The sequence below is a fragment of the Cervus canadensis genome, chromosome 22 (genome assembly GCF_019320065.1).
Source record: "Cervus canadensis isolate Bull #8, Minnesota chromosome 22, ASM1932006v1, whole genome shotgun sequence".
Taxonomy (NCBI): domain Eukaryota; kingdom Metazoa; phylum Chordata; class Mammalia; order Artiodactyla; family Cervidae; genus Cervus; species Cervus canadensis.
In genome coordinates this window covers 48,058,716-48,074,389 of record NC_057407.1, presented here as the reverse complement: position 1 = coordinate 48,074,389, position 15,674 = coordinate 48,058,716, and the positions used below count along the sequence as shown (strand labels likewise).

The 15,674-nt window shown below is 46.3% G+C and overlaps 1 protein-coding gene across 1 annotated transcript in view; it reads left to right on the top strand.

Annotated features, from left to right (window-relative positions):
• Window positions 1–15,674, top strand: part of ITGA9 (integrin subunit alpha 9) — a 347,591-nt gene that overhangs the window by 259,909 nt on the left and 72,008 nt on the right. Inside the window, exons 19-20 of the mRNA XM_043442046.1 lie at window positions 5,253–5,339; window positions 8,625–8,704. Coding sequence (XP_043297981.1) covers window positions 5,253–5,339; window positions 8,625–8,704 — 167 coding nt within the window. The remainder of the gene's footprint in view (window positions 1–5,252; window positions 5,340–8,624; window positions 8,705–15,674) is intronic.

Genomic DNA, 15,674 nt, shown 5'->3' with positions numbered 1-15,674 from the left:
GAAAGTGGCAAATAGGAAGTTAAACTTCACACCCGCCCTGGCGCCCAGCATAAGCCCTGACCAGATTTGTGGATTTGCTGCTCCCACAGGGCACCGTATTGGTGGTCAGAGAAAATGAGGCTCCAGAATAAAGTCAAATGCTGTGTGATTGGGAGGAAGGAGCCTGAAGGCCTAGGAGGCTCACTAACTTCAAGATCTGATTCTTCCTGCCAACCACACCGCACATTACAAGCAGGGCTGGAGCCTGGCTCCACTGGCCAAGCTCCCGGGGGCCAGGACGGCCGAGGTATGTCTGGAAAAGAGAGGGTTTTTGCCAAGGCAAGCATCTCCCATGCCAGGCAGACCAGCAAATAAGCTACCTCTTGCAGCCCCTTCATCTGAATCCCTGAGGAGCCAAGGCCTGTTTAAGTATTAAGTGCAAACTCAGGAACTACTGAGTGCCCAGTCCTGAGAATACAGAAGCAAATGTTTACAAATCGAGTATGCGTTTATCTCGTGTTCTAAAAAAATATTAATTGATGTTTTTCTGACCCTGAGAGTAATGGGTCTTATTAAAAAAGAAAAAGAAAGATTTAAACTGAATCAATCTCCAGGGAGAAACCTTGACAGCATTTTATGGGATTGGGTATCCCTGCAAGCCAACGAAAAGTGGGGATTAGGAAAAAGGCTAGTTTTGTGAATCTTCTTAAAATAGGGTCCAAAACTTGATAGTAAAATTTTTTCTTTAAGTTTTGATTGAGATTTTACTTGAAAGATAAAACTAAAGATTTTGAAAATAAGTTTATGTTATTCTACACTTTAACAGTTCTTGTAACAGGGTAATTACAATAGTCAAAGATTTCTTAGACCCAAGGCAAAGGCCTATTTGCTTTATTAGCATGTTTAAAATATAAGTGCATTAATTTCTGAAACAGAAGAAGTAACTGAGTGCTGGATAGGCAGCTTTTGTTTTTGTTCTAAAATATTTATTTATTTGGCTGTGCCACGTCTTAGTTGTGGCATGTGGGATCTAGTTCTCTGACCAGAGGTTGAACCCAGGCCCCCTGCATTGGGAGCGTGAGGCCTTTTAGCCACTGGACCACCAGGGGAGTCCCTAGATAGGCAGCTTTTGGATGTGACTATTCCTGTTATATCATAAGGTAACATTCTTTACTTCTTATTTTGCCATTTTTTTGTTTTTTTTTTTTTTTGAGGACAATCACTAAAAGGTTGTTTTTTATGATGGTATATTTTCCCCCAAAGGCTTCTTTTGATCTTTTAATTTTAAATCCTTATCTTTTGAAACATCTTAAAGTGTTATCATCCAAGGATAATTTTGACTTTTTTAACTGTTAAGTAATTCCATCAGATCTAGGTATATCAGAGACTTTAAGTGGTTTGAGCAGTTTCTGTGCATCACTTTTCATTGATTTCATGAAAGCCTGGAGCTTTACAACAAGGTTTCAGTAGATTTCAGTGCATTTGAATTGAGTAATCAGATTCTACACTGTCTGGCAGTCAGGGACAAAGGGTAGACAGTCCCCTGATCCACATTCCCCATTAGCTGAGAGCTCTTCATCCTAAGTCTTGCAGTAGTGCTGAAGATGAAGTTCTCAAATGTGAGCAATGGTTGGAACATGAAAGGAGTCAGAGCCAAGGAGAAATGTGGTCCCTAGAATCTCTTCATGTACCCCCTGGTGGTTACCAAGTGCCTGGCAGAGGTAATAAGCATTCTCTCCCCAACTAGATCACTATTCCTGATGCTGTCTGAAACCAGGCTTAGTTTAGCCATATCACCCCAAATACATCTTTAAAATTTCCCTGAGACTTCTTGTGCCTCCAGGGTACCTGCCTGACTACAGGGAGGGGGCTGGGAGGTCTGGTACCTGGCTTCATAATGACCCTGTTTTTTAAGATCATGGCCCAGGCTGGATCTAAAACTAAAGCAAAGGAGGTGCTGATGGGCTGTAAAGTGAAGTGCTCCCCTAAAGGGGGCAGCCATATAACCTGCAGTTAGAAAGTCTTCCTTTGGTGGGTGTGAATTTGAACAACATTCATTAGCATGTGAGGGTTCCCGTTCTGTTGCCTCTCCCCACCTGGGAACAGATGCCCAGCACTTTCCAGAAGCTCTCGGTACCAGCAGCCTCATCTGTAAAGAGTATTGTCTGAGGTCAGGTTCGCTGAAGCAGAACCTGAGACGGGGATTCCTGTGCAAGTGATTTAGTACGGAAATGCCCTTGGGAGAAAAGGAATAAGGGAGCAGCCTAGGGCAGAGAACACAGGCAAACAGGGATGTGCTCTCAGCCTGTTCCAGTGGGGGCTCTGGAACATGAGTCTCACAGCACAGCTGGTCTCACCTTGAGGCAAAGGGGCGGCCTTCTGCACCCATGTCAATCATAGGCTGCAGAGGAAGGATGTTATAACCTCTCAGACAAAGCAGTTCCCATTCAACCAGGGACTGGAAGCCATCTAGCAAAGGGGTTCTGGGTGCAGCACCTGCACCATCTACATGCAGAAGCCCATGCTCTGAGGGTGGGAGGGGGAAGAGGAGGCTCTTTCCCTAATTGCTGCAGTGGAGAGTGGAGAATAGAATTAAAACCGTTCAGTCAAGAGGACTTACATAGCCACGGGAGGGCTGGGCTGGTGCTGGCAGGCACAGAAGGCTGATCCGTGACATTCCTCCCTGTGACACCATCCAAGAGTGTTTGAGTCATGACCATATGCTGAGCACTCTCATTCCGACAGAAGTCTTTGGTTTTCGCTCTTTTTGCTTATTCTCCACCTCAATATCCAGCTAGAATTTTCATTTCTGTTAGACTGAGTAGGGTGGAAGAGAGACTTGGAATAAGACAATAAATGCTGGACTAATGTTATTTTCTTGCATTTTTGGAATTAACAAAATTAAGGTAGTTCAGCAACTCTCAGATAATCAGAAGCAGTCTTAGATCAAAGTCAAGTAAACGGAGGGCTCCTCTGTTCCAGAGTAATTTCGAACCTGTATCCTCAGTGCTGATCATGGGAGTCCATGCTTGGGGTCCATTCCGAATCCTGTTCCATGTCCATATTATATATGCCAACTTATCACCCATTAGTGTTGGGGCAAGATGGGAGAAGAAAACCTTGGAGGAATAGCTGAAGAAAGGTGATCCTGATAGTGGAAACAACTTAGACAAAAGGTGTGAAAATGATACCAAGAAAAGGGTATTTGTAGAACAGTGATATATATACTCAGAAAGGTAGGGGCCAATTGGATGCCAGAGTTAAGATTTTGAGCTTTATTCTGTTCACAATGGAGAAAGGCATTTTAAGAAGATTCCTTAAGCAGCCTATAGAATGGACCAGAGAACGGACATCTCATAGCAATGGCTCCCAAATCATTGTGGAGCAGAACGCTTACTGTATCACCTAATCATGTATTGAAAGTGCTTATCTCAGGCCCCACAATCTCAGAGTCTACTCAGAGGCTATTCAATTATCTACTCAGACCACTGGGTGTGGCCCATGAATCTGTATTTTTAAAGAATGCTCCCAAACCAGTTCTAATGCAGGAGGGCCCACACCCACTGCATGAGAGGTGCGGACTAAGAACATGGAGAACCATCAGGAAACTTGAAAATCACTGAGGTCAGTTATCCCCACTGGATATCTAGACCAGATACTGAAAGATAGGCTGCAATTTGCTTTTACATTTATATATCTCCTATCTTTTGCTTCCTTTTATTTGGGCTTGTTTGTATTGCTGTTGTTTTGTTGCTATTTTATAAATAAAGTTTTATTGATATTTAGAAAATGGAGAAAAGTACATAAATCATTAACCAAATTTTCATAATAAACCCCAGCACTTAAAGAACTCCCTTCCACTTACTACCTCCCAGTTATTATCTTGACTTCTAATCTCACAGATGAGTTACTTATTTTTTTATTTCCACTTTTTTTGTTTGATCATGTTCATAATACATTAGTATAATCATATGCTGTGTAACCTATAACTAAGTAGGTATTTTATGGTAAGTGCTCACATTTTTTTTTTCCTCATTGGACATATAGTGAAAATTTTTATTTCACCCATCTGCCTGGAAATCTTGGTCTGAGCTGAAAGGTACAGTTCTTGGAAATGGGAGGAGGAAGCATGGGTGGCATTTCAGAGCCAGAATCTCCACAAGTTGGTTCCTTTTGGAGCCATTGTGGTGTTGGCTGTGCTCATTCCCTCTAGAAACTTGGGGCTTTCAAAGGGGAAGGAGACAGCTTTTAGAGTCAACCCAGAACGACTTTGGGGAAGTCACACAGCCTCACTGAACTCCAGTGCCCCAGTTTCTAGATGTTCAGCCAGTGCTAGTTTTGTCCTGTGCCTTCTCCTTTTCCAAAACCTGCAAACACTGTCTCCCCTCAGAAGTCTTGATTTGCCTCAGTGACTCAGAGAGGCCCTGTGGGTTGTGAAGAGCCTCCTGCTTCCCTTTGCCCTTGGTTGTAAGCCGTGGGTGCAGATGGAAAGACGGCGGCTCTGCATGGCGCCTCCCCTGGTTTCCTAGTGCCTCTGTCTGTAGAGTCCAGCCCAGGCCGGCGACGCTCGGAACTCCCTCCTGTTCCTTGCCCCCACCCCAACTCTGGCAAGGCTGGTTGGGGAGACAGCTCAGCCCTCGCTGATTCAGACTGTGAAAAGAATCCCTGTGTTTTCCCTGGTGTGATTGTCTTAGCATTTGTCTTTCCTCAGCTAAGATCTTGAGAGACAGGATTAGGGTCTGGGCATTGGAGAAGGAAATGGCACCCCACTCCAGTACTCTTGCCTGGAAAATCCCATGGATGGAGGAGCATGGTAGGCTACAGTCCATGGAGTCGCAAAGAGTCAGACACGACTGAGCAACTTCACCTCATTTCACTTCATAGGAGAAAAGGGTCAGAAAGGTGACTTGGATGCCTTTGAATCCAAACCTAAGGAGACATCCAGCTCACAAATGGCCTGGCCCATCTCACTGGGAGAACATCAGGGTTCGGAACCAAAGGGTTGGTTAAGAATGAAGAGTGGTTTTGTCCTCTGCACTTGTCTTCCCAGGGAACCTCTGGCAAAGGAGTGGGGAGGTGTGCAGTCAGAGGAGGACGAGGGACTTGGCCTGGCAGGGGTTCCTCGTTCCAGTGCAGCCAAGTGACCGTTGTCTGAGAACTTTCCCAGAGAAGAACCGTGTCTGCTAAAGTCTGGATTTGCCTGCCTGGGACTCCTTCCACACACAACTGTCTTGGTGCATCCAGCCCATCTGTTGACGCTTTTTGTCTTTCAGGAGGAAATGGGCATTTCCTGTGAACTGCTAGAATTGGACTTCCTCAAATGCAGTGTGGGATTTCCTTTCATGAGGTCAAAGTCAAAGGTAAGGGGCAGGGACGGGACACTTCCTTGGCAGCAGCCTCCAGCCCAGCCCATCAGCCACTGACTCTGCCAGCTGCCTCCCTGAGGTTTCCTCCACACCCCCGCCTCCCACAGCAACCGGGGTGGCCAGCCGAGTCCCGCCTGGGTCCAGCCAGCCACGTCGATGACCATCTCTAAGTCCACTCCAGGGTGGCCGTGGACATGTGGTCTTTCCCCGTGGTCCACATGACATACCTCAAATGTGAGACACACACGATGGCCTTTGTACTTTGTCGAGCACCATCTGGTTGGCCTAACATATTTTTTGGGGGACATCGCATGCCACTTTGAGTCCCTGAGACCACTTAGGAGAAGATGTGGTCCTGGCTAGTGATCTATAGTCCTGGCTGCCACTCCTCTGGGCACTCACAATTGTTTTTTGAAGAGACCTCTTAAAATTCTTAAAACATACATAATCATTTATTCAGAAGAATTCAAGAAATTACAGTCACTCTGGCATTTATAAGGAGCCAAATTTTCTAAGTTCAAACAATAATATGGTTTAGCTGATTTGGAGATTCATGGAGCATTCTAGTATGTGGCATCATTTTAAAAAGATGCAAACATGTAGATGTGATTTTTGGAGGCAAAACTAGACCCTCAAAGACCAAGCAGGGCTGCATTTTAAAATGGAGGCTGTTTTCTTTGTTATGATTTGAAGGAAATTTTATGTTCCTTTGTCTACCTTTTTCCTCCACTTAAAAAAGAAAGTTTAATCCTTTTATCCTGCCTATATCATGAAATTGGGTCATTTTAATCTCTAAGGCCTTTTGTTCCCAATGTATACTAGCTGTTTTACAAACCAGTTGTTAGAACGTTCTTGTAGTTTGCTCATTTCTTAGCAAATCTCTTGAACCCCTCAGTCTTGTTGAATGTGCCCACTCCAATCTACAGTGGTTGTTATCTCTGTGATTCCTCAGCCCTTTTCTGGCTCTGATCCTCATTCTGTTCACATTCACCCCAGGAGAAGGGAAACCTCAAGAGGCGGCTTAGAAAAAGCTGGCAGAATTTGGGCCAAGTCCCATGAGATCCCAGGTAGGGTGAGGATGTAGGAGAAGGACACTGAGCCCTAGGCACCATTGTATGTAGTAAAATATATGCCCCCCCCCCCAAATTTAATTGAAATCTTTTGAGCAACAAGAAATAGACTTAATTGAAACACTTTAGAAGTAGCCATCTTGCTGTAAAATCCAGCCTCCATCCCAAACCTAAGATGCATCTTGCTAGTTTTAAAGATACTTTGAAAGGATATCTCAGATGCTTCCCTGGTAGCTCAGTGGTAAAGAATCTGCCTGTCCATGCAGGAGACACAGGATATGTGGATTTGATCCCTGGGTTGGGAAGATCCCCTGGAGAAGGAAATGGCAAACCACTCCAGTATTCTTTCCTGGAGAATTCCATGGATAAAAGAGCCTGGTGGGCTACAGTCTGTGGGGTCTCAAAAGAGTTGGACACAACTTAGCCACTAAACAATAACAATATCATAGATGGATCCAGGATCAATCACTTCCCATGGGGGAAAAAAAAGGTGAATAAATGAATACAACAAAAATAAAGCATTCTTGAGTTCTGGGACCTAAATTTCGTTAGAATTCATTAGCTCTCAAAATAGTCATTGAGCCAACAGAAGAATGGATGTTGAACGTTGGATTTTTTTTCCAACTTGGTAGTATCACTACCTTCCTCCCACATACAGAAGTGAACACCTGTAGCAAGGCTGAACCTGGAGGCAGGGGGTCTGGGGATGAGTCCTTGGAGAAAGCCCAAGAAGCAACCCAGCAGGGACAGGGCTCCCTCTATCCGCAGCCTGGCTTGTCCTTCCCTGTCCCTTAGACCTGTGAGTTGTCTGACTTCCGACCATCTGCTGAGCCTCATGACCACATTATCTGCTTACTTTGCTGGCCATATATTTCAGTCTCTCGCGAGCAGCCTGCCTAATTCCTGACTTTCTGTTCTCACAGGCCGCTGGCTCTCATTCTGGCCTCGTGCCCAAATCTTGCTTTTCACCTCACTTTGATCTTTAGAGTGTTTAATTCAGATCTCCCACTGGGTCAAACTCTTTGCTGAGACAAGACCCCTGACTTTCCCATCATGTGTGTTTTCCAGCTCTGTTTCCTGTTCTGTCTCCATTCCCCACCCTCACTGTAAGCTGACAGGTCTCACCACAACAGAAAGTCTAGAAAGGGATGTCCAGTGTCCACTCTAGTTGATGGTCCAACATTCATTACTTTCAGGTAACAGTCAGTTCAGTAGAATCTAGTGTTGCAAATTTAGACCATTGCCTAGAATTCTTCATAAAAGAACCCAAATATTTAGATATTACCTAAGTCGTAGACTCCCAAAACTTGATGGAATTTAAGGATCATTTTGTCCACCCTCTTCTTTTTATTGAAATGCAGAGATCAAGTATCTGGCCAAGATCACACACAGTCAATTTGTGGTGGAGCCTGGCTCTATAAGCTCTACCCAAACGGTCCTCTCCCATTCCCACAACTGCCCGATGTATATACAGTGAAAACCATTTGCTTGAGAAGGTGTTCCCCAAATCAGAGGATGGTCACCACTGGCAACACCTGAGATGATTTTAGGTGATACGCGGACACAGAGCTAAATAGCATTGACTGACAATGAAAAAGCTACTGCCCTTTCAACACTCTTTTAATCCTAACCTCCAGTAGCGCTACAATGTCTCTATCACTTGGTTATCTCCCTTTTATCAAAATAGAGTAGACCTTAAGCTCAGAGCCTTCAGCAGGCAACAGAATTCAACATCTTTTTGTTTTCACTATTTCTTTTTATGGTGACCTCCTCTTTATGGCAAGTGATCCCGGATTCCCATCTGTGATAGTGATATAAATTCTTCTCTTTAAAATAGTCTTTAAATAGAAAGAGTGAAGCAATAAAAATACAAAGTACTTATCACAGGTGATATGATAAGCAGATGTGGCAAAAATTGGGATGATGGTGTGTGAGTGAAATTTAGGAAGTCCTGGTTTAAGAGTTCAAGCATATTGCTTCCTAACGAGAACCTCAGTTGCTGAAAAGGACGGCATGCCTCTCGCCAGAGTGGGCTCTGGGCTGGTTTTTATTGCTAAAGTTGTTTCTCTGGCCTGACCATCAGAAAGAGATGCATAAACCATAAAGCTTGTCGTGCAAATGAGCATCCAGAGGTCATAAACTGCAGAAGACTGTAGCATTTAAGTTTGGAATGCTGGCTAGCGCCAAATGTCACTTTCTTTTCCCATAGTATGAATTCAGCGTGATCTTTGATACAAGCCACCTGTCTGGGGAAGAGGAAGTTCTTAGCTTCATTGTTACTGCTCAGAGGTAAGAGGGATTTAAATTTTTTTTCTAAGATGAGAGATTTATGGGACCAAGAAAGGTCATGCCCTGGTCATGCTTTGGTGATGATGCCTGAAACTCCAAGGAGGAAGGAACAGCTCAGTGATAAAGCCCCACATCACTGCATGGAATTGGGTCTCTTAGGGATGGTCCTTCTGCTTGTGCAGACACCAGGTCAGACGGAGCTGGGAAAAATTGGGGATCATCCAGTCAGAGGTAACAATTTTACAACTAAGGAGAGACTGGCCCGGAGAGGTCAGGATTCCGGCCCAAACTCACGCGTTTGGAATCATTCACAGATGTCTGTGGGTTCGCTGTGGTCAGTCACTTCTCGTGGTGTGTGGTCAGCGTGCACTAGCATCCCTTGGGGCAGGGACAGGGCACCTGCAGCCTGAGGTCCCGGCCAAGCCTGTTGGTGGAGGTCCCCAAAAGATAGTCCTCAAGAGGGAGCTTGTTCTAGGAACCAGGTGGACAGATAGTCAGGGATGTACAGTAGTGATGTCTTCCCTCAGGACTGCACTCCTGCCTCTCTCTCACACACACCAGTGTGGCCAAGGTGCCTGTGAGGGACTTTAGGCTAATAAACTGCCCACACAAGCCAGAATCCACACTTGCCTCGAAGTACCTACCATCTCAGTAGGGCTTGACTGGGATGGAAGGAGAGGTATTTAGGTGGGTGAATAGGGAGACACAAGCTTTGACTGTATAGTTTGGATAGGCAACCTTTATACTTGAATTTTAATTGGAAATGATTTTAAACTTAACATAAATGTTGCGAGGGATAGTACAAGGAATTCCCGAACACCCTTTCTGCAGATTCACTCAAGCTTGACACTCTGCCCCTTTTATTTTGTTATTCTCTTCCTGTGTATAGTTTTTCTTCCCCTTAATCATTTGAAAGTAACTTGCAGACATCATGCCTCTTTACCCATGAGTACTTTCATGTGTATTTCCTAAGAATGAGGCCATTCTCTTAAATAACCCTGGTATAGTTATTAAATTCAGGAAATATAACTCTGATGCAATGCTATTATCTAATCTCTAGCCCACTTTCTAATTGTCCCAAGAATGACTGTGTAGCCATTATTATATTGGTCCAGAGTCTGATTAAGGATCAGGCATTCAATTATCATGTTTTATCTCTAGTTGCCTTAATCTTCAAGCCAAAATGTCATGCCAAGAGGCCTAAGTCCATCCCAGAGGTGGTCTGGAGATCTGAACCAAACACTCAGAAGGGCAAGGTCAGGCAAAAGGCACAGAAAAGAAAGGTGGTGAGATAACAAAACCAGGAATCTCATGACTCAGGGAGGCCAGACACTGGTGAGCAGACCGCAGAGCCAGCGGCTACAAGTCAGCCAGGCCAAGGCAGTCACGCGGCCACAGGTTAGCATGCAGCCGGGCCTGGAGGCCCGCAGGATCTGGGGTGCAGAGTGAGGCCATGGGCTGAGCTTTGTCAAACTAAGGCCCCTCCCCCAACCACATGGTCAAATCTGAAATGAAGGTGCTCAACCCAAGCCTTCCTCTGAGGAGGACAGCACCCTCGAGCCCATTCTGGTCCCACATTCTGACTTAAGAGAGAAGGTCATCTCCCAGTCTCTTTAGATGTGAGCCCATCATGCAGGATAACGGGCACCAGCTCAACTGGGCATCTGACCCCCATATGCCGTGCCTGGTTAATAAGCAAGGAGTCCAGCTCTGGACCACTCCTCTCGACCCTGTGCATGTCCATCGAGTTTAAAGCACCAAGTGGGAGCTGAGAAGGGATCAGGGATGAGTGAGAGAGAGTCTTCCATCTCAAACCACGTCAAGACGGGGTTGGTCCAGAGATGGAGGCAGATGCAGAATAGCCCAGAGCAGGCACCGCCCCTCACTCATTCTACAAAAGCTTTGAGCACTTACTATAACTAGCCACTGTGTCAGACAAGGGGAGATACAGCAGGGACCAAAGTTGGTAAAATCCCTGCTCTTGGGGAGCAGTGTGCCGGCTGCAGGGGTTGGATCATGAACAAATGAACATAAATTTCAGAGGGAGACGGCAGCATTATGATTCATCCATCAAGTACGGTGCACTCACTGGCAAGCATAAAGCAACTTCATTTTCATCCCTACTCTCTTTAAGCCCACTTGGCGAGGGTTGTTCATTTCTGGTTCTCGGAGACAGTCTAGGACAGTCCTCTGTGTTCTCAGCTCACTCTTGTTTAATGCAAAGTCCTATAGTCACTTCAAGCCTCAAAATAACTCATTAATCCATAATCAAAGTGTCTTGTCCCATGAAGTCATCAAAACTTGATTGCAAGTTAAGGCTTCCTACCCTCCACCAAGGCAAGGCTGGAGGAGGGTAGCCTTTCTGTGGGTTGTCTAGCTTTCCTCCAGTGGTGCTTCCACTGGCCCTCCTCCTTTACCTGAGAGCCCTCCAGGCTCAGAGCCAGGGTTGTGAGAGGTCAAAGGGAAACAGGAAAGGTTTTACTACACAGGCAGTGCTGGGAGCAGTCAGTCTGGGTGTCTGGAGTTGACTCTTCTCCTTTGGAGACCCTCCCCCTGCCTGCCCACCCCCCACCTGGGGATGCTCACCTGTGCGTCCCCCCTCATCACATCCTCCAACCTCAGCCTCTAGGCAGCTGGAGAGGCCTTCAGCTCCTGCTGCCGAGACTGTGCCCAGGGCCAGGACCCAAGGTGACCTCACACTGACTCTCATATTCAGATCCCACTCAGGAGTCTCACCCCTGACAGTCTCTAGAAAGGCAGGCGATCCTTGTGGGGTCAGGAGGGGAGAGCCAGCAGCCTCTTCCCCTTTCATTTCTGAGGCCTGCGTCTGACTGTCCTGAACAGGGTCCCTAAAACTTGACTTAAAAAGCAGTCACCCTTCCCTGACTATGGACCGTTTTCTCCAAAACATGTCTCCACGAATCCTCCTTTCCCAACTCTGTTACATCCATGATGTTACAGCTTGGATTTTTGCCACCAGACATAGTAAATCCTGGGTTAGTGCTTTCCTCTGAATTTTGGCGTCTGTTGTACCTCAGCCAAAACTTGAACTTTAACACACTGTCATACTCACCCCAGCTTGAGTGGTTCTTGAATTTTCACTAAAACATCAATTACCCAAAGATTAGACTAAGATTCTTCCCAAGTGCTGAATCTTTCAACGTCACCCACAGTTCTATCTTGCCTCTTACTATTAATGGCCTTGCCCCCAAAGCCTGAAGTCTCTCTGCATTTGGGTCAGGCCCCAAAAAATACAGTATAAGCCAACAGTAGACAGCAGAGGCACTGGTAGGGCTTTGTTTTTTCGCTGGAGGCCTTTCTAGTCTCAATGTTATTTAAAACTCATAGAATTAAGATTAATGTTCCCTTTGGAACAACTGTGAAGCATACATTTTCAGAGCCCCTCAATCTGCTACTACCCTAGCATATTTTTGCTTTTAATGCCACTTTCCCAGTTTTGGGAGGTGGTGCGTTTTCTTTAATATTTTAGAGAGTGTTCTTTCTTCTAAAACTGAGAGCGCAGCACATCACAGTGGTTGTTTGACCCTCTTTACCGTGTATTGTCATACCCAGCATTGACTCCAGAGGTGATGACTTTCTAGCCTTTAGTTCCGCACTAGTGGGACTTACTGAACAAACGCTAATTATATTCTGTATATTGCAATAGGCTATGCAAAGCAGGTGGAAATGAGAACCAAAGTGGATGTTAAAATATAGCCCAGCAATCACCCAAATCCTGCACAACTTTCCAGTGCAGTTTGTCAGGGTGGTACTGCCACAGGAGGAATGTAGCATTTCTAATTACAACTGGCTGGGCTTGCAAGCTTTGAAATTATGCAAGACATGATTATTTTTTATTCACACTATTTTCATGATCACATCATTCATGGTTTTGATATAACAGAGATACATGCAAAGCATAGAGAAGGTAGGCTTTGTTCCCATTGCTAGAATCCAGAAAGGCTTCACTGGGGTGGTGGCATTTGAACAGAGGAGTCTGTTTTCAGGCTGAAGAAGCCCAGGTGAGGATGTGCATGGCACAGCACAGGTGGGCATTGGCGTGTGGTGGAGATTCCTGACCATCTCAGAGGAAGGGCAGAGAATGTACCTGGGCAGTAAAAGGGAGGTGGGGCTGAAAGAGGAGATTGGGCTGGGCCACAAAGTGCCCAGGAAGTCTCAACTGCTTTCCCCAGGCAGTGGGGAGACACTGATAGTTTTGGAGGAAGGGAGTGATACAGTGCAGCAGCTTGCCCAGAATGAGAGAGTACACAATAGATTTAATAAAGGGGAGCAGATGCCTATTCAAACCTGAAACTTGTCATTTTCCTGCTGTTTTTGGGATCCACAGAAAACTCTCTATCAATGTGCTGTCTGGGTCTCTCAACAGCTCAGGCAGCTGATATTCCTGAGAAGGAACATTTGGGCAGGAAATATGACATGAAAGAGACTTTCCTTGTCAAAAAGAGGAAACTCCACCTACCTCCCAGCCCCACTCAGGGCTAATCTAAGGTGTCAAAGGAGGGATGCAAACAACACCACGGTGAAAATTTCATCTCCTAGTCTTGTGTCCATAGACCAGTGGTGTTGTAATCTTCGGTGCTCACTGGAATCATCTGGGAGCCTTAAAAACTTCCAATGCCTGGTCCACCCTACAGGGAACCTCATCTAATTTGTCTGGGATGAGATCTGGGCATTGAATATTTTTTTAAAGTCTCACCAAGTGATAACTCTGTGTAGTCCCTTACTCTATACTGGGCACAGTTTCACTCAACACACATCTATTAACCACCTATTATTTATCAGATACAGTGCTGGGTACGTAAGAATACCCTTATAATTTACAAATTCAAGAACATCCTTTTATGTACATTAATATTTTTATATAGCATCACTGAACGCCTAGTATTGGTAGCTTAAGTAATTAAATAATCAGAATCTTCATATTACTTGAATTACAGTTGTTAAAGAAACTATATTGCCTATTAAACCTGCAGCTGAATGTCTCAGGCACCAATTACTCTCCAGACTTTGGTGAAAATCTGATCTTACTGTCCCAGACGGCACCCACAGCACCTGACTCCCTGCTGTGACGGAAAGATCCTTAAAGCTCCTTATCTTGAAAGCCACAGTCAAAATACCAATCGTCCTTTTCTTCCCATCACCACCCTTTGAAGCTCTCTGGCCTACTTGTGGATTTAGAAGGACAGAAATTTGAGACTAAACAGTTTCTCAAGAGCTTCTGTCTGGCAGCCTGGCTCTGCAGACCTTGAGAAGCATCCTTAGTCACGAGCTTGCAGAGTAACTGTGGGCCTTTTGATGTTCAGCCTCTTTATCTCAACTTTGCAACCTCACTCAGTCTGGAGCGGTCCCCCGATGACAGACGAGACTGTTGGGCCAGAGCTGCCAGCAGCCACAGGTGGCTGGACAAATGGCAGGGCACAGGGTGGCGCTTCCATCAGGAACTGATGACTCAGACTTGGCAGGACGCTGGGTGGGGGCAGGGAGCAGGCCCAGGTGTTGCCACCCCCCATCCATTCAGGAGTTAACTCTGGTCTTTCCGGTGCGGAGATTGCACAGCGTTCATTGTGCCGCTGGGAAAGGAAAGGCAGGGGAGTGAGGCTGGATGGGCACCTGATCCTGCTGCTTCTGCAAACCGTGATGGATGTCACCTCATCTGCGGAAGACAGAAGAGAAGTCAGGGGTCAGAGTCACAGAGCACCATTGTTTCAGAACAATAGGAGAAAGGGGGAGAGGGGCTGTGAGCCTGTTGAAAAACAGTTGCATTCAGCACTTGCTGGTGGGGAGAGGAATTCTGCATAAGTTTGGGGGATGATGTGGTGAGAAGTGGACTGGATGAGCTGTGTCCAAACTTCAGCAGCGGGTCCTGCCTTCCACCCCTGGAGGGTGAACTTAGCTTTCAGCTGGGACCCCGTGTTCATTCTGTGTGGTAGAACCAAGTGAGGTTCCAGGTTCAGCACCGTGTTCCCAATAGCCGTGCTTTTTTCCCAGGCAATTGCTCTTCTGCAATAATAATCACAGTTCATATTTGAAATCTCATAAAGCTGTGAAGGGAAACTGGGTCTTCTCTTTTGTCCTCTTCTCCCCTCCCCCAAACCCCCAAATCTGGCGTCAGGAAAAGGCATCACAGTGGAAAAGCACTGGTTTTGGAGACTAATCCAGTTGCTCTGGGTCCTTGGGACTAGTTACCTAATCTGAGTGAGCTGCTCCTTACCCATCAGCGGTGGGTGAGCCCCTCCCTCTGGGGTTACTCTGAAGACCCAGCTCCGTCATGCCAGGGGGTGTGCCTGGCACATGGTAGCCCTCAACACCATCACCCACCTTGTGGTCACCTTTCCAGAATGACCCTGCAAGCCTCCCCCCTTCTGTGTTTCCTCACCCCAAGGAGGAGGCCTGTATGTGAACCTGCTGGAGCCAGAAGTCCTATAGCAGGAGCTCCCATGACATTTATCGAGATGGTGCTACCCAGGGCCTCTCTCCTGAGCTTGGTTGTCCGTGGATGATGGATAATGCCGTTAGATGGGAAATAGCTGCTAAATGCAAGCAAACCTCTTCCCGGCTACAGTGCCCTAAACTTGGTTGTCCATTATTAACAGAATAAGCCCTGCAGAAGCAGCACACGCTGTTGGTGCCCACCCATAACCTCTCAGAGCTCACCTCTACCACGCACACTGGACAGTTCCCATTCCCAGCACCTACGCTTCTGCCTGAGGCTTTGTCTGGCCAGACCTCACTAACTGTGCACATAGGGCACATGCCAGGGAATTAATCCCCCACCCCCACCCCCCAGCAGGTCTCAGGAGTCATTGATCAGCTCCCATGGCCTCAGTTGGAAGATGAGGGTGGGTACTCCACGCTGCCTCCTGGAGTTCCCTGGTCAGATGGAGCCCGGCTGACCTGGATCATGTGCCCTGCTTGCCTGCCTGCCTTCCTGTCTCCCCACTGCTGTCTT